The sequence below is a fragment of the Pundamilia nyererei genome, unplaced genomic scaffold (genome assembly GCF_000239375.1).
Source record: "Pundamilia nyererei isolate P.nyererei 1_Seehausen unplaced genomic scaffold, PunNye1.0 scaffold00060, whole genome shotgun sequence".
NCBI classification, from domain to species: Eukaryota; Metazoa; Chordata; class Actinopteri; order Cichliformes; family Cichlidae; genus Pundamilia; species Pundamilia nyererei.
Window position 1 is genome coordinate 1,330,550 of NW_005187461.1, and position 3,960 is coordinate 1,334,509.

Below are 3,960 nucleotides of genomic sequence, written 5' to 3' on the forward strand. Positions count from 1 at the left end.
GTGGGAGGAAGCCGGAGTACCCGGAGGGAACCCACGCAAACATGGGGAGAACATGCAAACTCCACACAGAAAGACCCCGGCCTGATGGTGGAATTGAACTCAGGACCTTCTTGCTGTGCAGCAACAGTGCTAACCACCGTGCCGCCCCAGTTACAAATACCTCTAATTATTATAGGCAGAATTGATCAGTGATTAAATCTGCATTTTATCTGTCAGAAGCAGTGTGGAATTATAAATAAATAGTACTGACTAATTTTTAAAAGCACTCAGAGCAGCAACCTTTTGGCGGTAAAGATGATTCTCACGCCAACAAAGTCAGGATGGTTTGCTACAAACTGCCTTGAGATGTCCTGGCAGGTCTTCAAAATCCAGGCCTTGTCATAAGTGCGGCCATCCAAATCATATATCTAAATATAACAAAGAAGAAGAAATTAACACGTGTGAATCCATTGGGTACATCAGACACACAGGGAAATCAGTATATATAGAGTATAGTTAGAATGTAAGTATTAAAATACCTTTGGAAGTATAGCGCGAAGTTCAAGATACATAACATTGTCCATGTAGAACTGGCTGAGGCCCTGGTAGAAATAGTCTTTGAACACAGGAGCATAAGTAACCAGACCATACGCTGCCTGGAAGGTCTCTTCAAATATACTCCACACCACAGTCTGAGTGGGGTACACTGCCTCTGGATCCTTATCAGTGAAGAGCGTCAGGTTGCCCATGATGCTAAGACCAAGTATGCAGATATGGTTGTGATAAGACCAACAACTGGCTTATACTCCATACATCAAACATGCACAAAACATTATATTGTTAACATTTTCCTGAGGTTGAAGTTAAAACTATGCAGGATTATTATTAACTCTTTGAAAAACAAGAATCACTACATTGTCAAATTAAACCGTCCTACCTTTCATAATAGCCGGGCTGTTTATGATTACGATAACAGACTTCATTCCCTTTAATGAGACTTCACCTTGTTCCTAATAGTTTCAGTTAACTGATAATATCCGGATGTAATATTTCACAGATTTAAAGCCACTTAGTTGTGCCAATAAAATAAAAATACAAGAAGGACAAATAGGGATGGGTATCGTTTAGGTTTTATCCGATACCGGTGCCAAATCGGTACTTTTGAAACGGTGCCGGTGCTTAAACGGTGCTCGAACCGGTGCTTAAAGAATGGAGAACACAAACTTTGTCCAAAAACCTCTCATGTTCAGCTGTTTGTTTGTTTTTTGTAAAACGATAACAATGTTAGCCTTTTCTGCAGCTATGGGGCATATATGGTATCACTCTTGGCTGGAAGCAGTGCTTAAACAATGGAAAAAAAACACAAACTTTGTCCAAAAACCTCTCATGTTCAGCTGTTTCCCACTTTTTCTTTGGTCATTTTAGCCTTTTTGGCCAGGGTGAAGGGAGTATCTGCCATCAAACAAGAAGACAGCCGCATGTAGCTATGATGATGTTTGCTAGTTCACCTTACATGCATTAATGTAATAACGTGGTTAGCCTACTCAACGTAAATTACACACGAACAACATTAAGCTACTCACGCAGAGAAGAACGGCTGCTGCTGCATCATCATCCTCATCATTTCTGCTACACTGGCAGAGCTAGGGGCCAGGACTCTATTCTTCGGGTTTTTGGGGGATGTTGCTCCGGGTCCGATAACTGGCAAACCCACCCAACGTGCACAGTGTGAGGTCTCGCAGCAAGCTATCAAATACGGCGCATTTCTCGGCTTTAAAAAAAAAGCTATGCGTCGCCAGGTGTTTCATCAGTTTCGAGGTGTTACCTCCTTTGACAGTATCACAGTATCAGCTTAAAGCACTTGTTGCTGCTGACTTTGCATATTTTGCTGTGAAGTACAGCCAGACTTTGACCGCTTCGCCTTGGACATTTTTAATCTGTAGCTCTGCTCTAACTGAACGTACGTACCTGGCCCCGCCTACTATCCTGGGAAACGTAAAATGATTGGCTAGAATCTAAAGTGTATCACAGCTCAGGAAAAAAAAGCACCGAAATAAAGCACCGAAATGTGCGCTGCTTTTCGGTCTGGTTACTACCGTTTATGTCACCGGACACCGGTACCCATCCCTAAGGACAAATTAATACTGTTGCCTATTAATTTTAGGAGGCCAGAGGTCAAAAATCAGAGGTGCACTCGAGGCCATGTGTTACGGGGGTGCTCTCACACATGATCTCAGCATTGACAGGAAAATGTATGGAAATGCAGAGAAAACTAAATATACCAATAAGAAGCCTCACAGAAGCTTAAAGAACTCGGTGGGACGATTACATAAAAGTTACGCAAGAGTGTTTCTGTCTCTTTCTAAATTATTATTTTTTGCAACACAGACAAGATCACCTGTTGTCGAGATCCGTGGTGTTCACGGTCTTGGCCCTGAGGCTTTCCAGCAGGGACCAAGAAGAGCAATATGGCAGAGGCTTCGGTTGCTGAGACGAGAAGATGAACCTGACGGACCGGCTAGTAAAGCAAATATAGCAATGTGGCCGATAGCTCGCGTTCTTCACCAGCCATTCTACATCTACCATGGAGAAGTCATGGAGATGTAGAGCTCCACCTGAAACCGTGAATAATAAAATTATAATGAAATAAAAACTGTGATACTCTGCATAAATATTTTTGCAACATTTCCTAAATGAGAATTTTGTTATTTTCCAATATCTTTTGGGAATACAATATTATTGTGTCAAAATTAGGTTCTATCCATGTTTCTGTCAGTAGCTGTGTACCTTTAGGCATTTTCTGCAGCAGCTTGAAGATGGGACTGTTCCTGATGAGTTCCCTGGCTTTGAAGAAGTGCATAGCAGGAGGGAATTCCTCTCTTTCCATCTCGTCTTGTTTCATTTTTAACAGGCGAGCATTCAGACGCTGTTCGGCGTCAGTCAACACCTGCTGCCCACCTGTCTGCATGGAGGACTCCTGCTTTATTAGAGCCTCTCTCTGCTTGGGGTCCGGGATGGACATGCCACCGGTCAAGTAGAGTATCGACAAACAGAGCACAGCCGCGTGGGGTCGCTGTAGCAGGGCTGCCATTTTAGGTAGAGATGGTGGGAGCTGGTTTAAGACAGAAAACGCCACGAGTTAAAGCAAACTGCACTGAGAAAGCACGGCAGCCTCTTTGCGGAACAGAAAACAGTTGTTCTGGGGTAAAAATAAAACGCCAACCTATAACACCGGCGAAACAGAGAAAACAACCAGGTGCCGCTTCCTCAGCGGGTATTTCCCTTACAAAATTCTATCGTAATCAGAATTACTTTGTAGAAGACAAATTCACAACTTATCACAGCAGACTAAACACAGAAAAAGAAACAGGGGCTATCGTTAAGTTAGCTTAGGCTAACAGCAGCCCGACTTACTCAGAGTGTTGGTGCACAGCGACTAGCTTAGCTGGTGAAGACGACTTTGTAAACAGTCCCGGCGAGAGTCGCTTTATGAACAGAGATCATCGGAAAACCTTGCTCGACTATGTCAGCTAAAAACGTCCGCATTCTCTTTTAAGTTGCGCTTTTAAGACGACAGACTCACGAAAGTAAACACTGCGAGACGCAACAACCTCCGTTGTATGTTTTCTCTTTCTCACTCCGTCGCTTTGCTTAGAAGCCTAATGATTGGCTAAAGCTTTTCCCTGGAATAATTTGATTGGTTACTCTAACAGCGGAAACCAGTCGTCAAGATATATTAGAGAGAGAGAAAACAAAGTAACGATTAACCAAACAAGAACGAAAAAATATTTTTGCAGGTGACGTCATAATTACCCTGCAAACAAACAAAAAAAGAGGAAAAATACGGAAAATTCATTTCACTGTTTGTAAAACAAAACAAAAACCTTATGGTTTTGTTGATAATAAAAACGAGCAGTGGGTGGGGCAAGAGATACACACAGAACTTGCCATCCTTGTTTCCTTTGTATAAAAGCAAAACAA

General features: G+C 42.5%; 1 protein-coding gene across 1 annotated transcript in view; it reads right to left on the reverse strand.

The window, feature by feature from the left end:
• ada2a (adenosine deaminase 2a) overlaps positions 1-3,683 on the reverse strand; it is a 5,831-nt gene extending 2,148 nt beyond the window's left edge. Inside the window, exons 1-5 of the mRNA XM_005734766.1 lie at positions 3,394-3,683; positions 2,767-3,091; positions 2,378-2,594; positions 519-732; positions 280-407 (exon numbers count right to left, since the gene is read on the reverse strand). Coding sequence (XP_005734823.1) covers positions 280-407; positions 519-732; positions 2,378-2,594; positions 2,767-3,070 — 863 coding nt within the window. The 5' untranslated portion in view covers positions 3,071-3,091; positions 3,394-3,683. The remainder of the gene's footprint in view (positions 1-279; positions 408-518; positions 733-2,377; positions 2,595-2,766; positions 3,092-3,393) is intronic.
• Between the last annotated feature and the right edge of the window lie 277 nt (positions 3,684-3,960).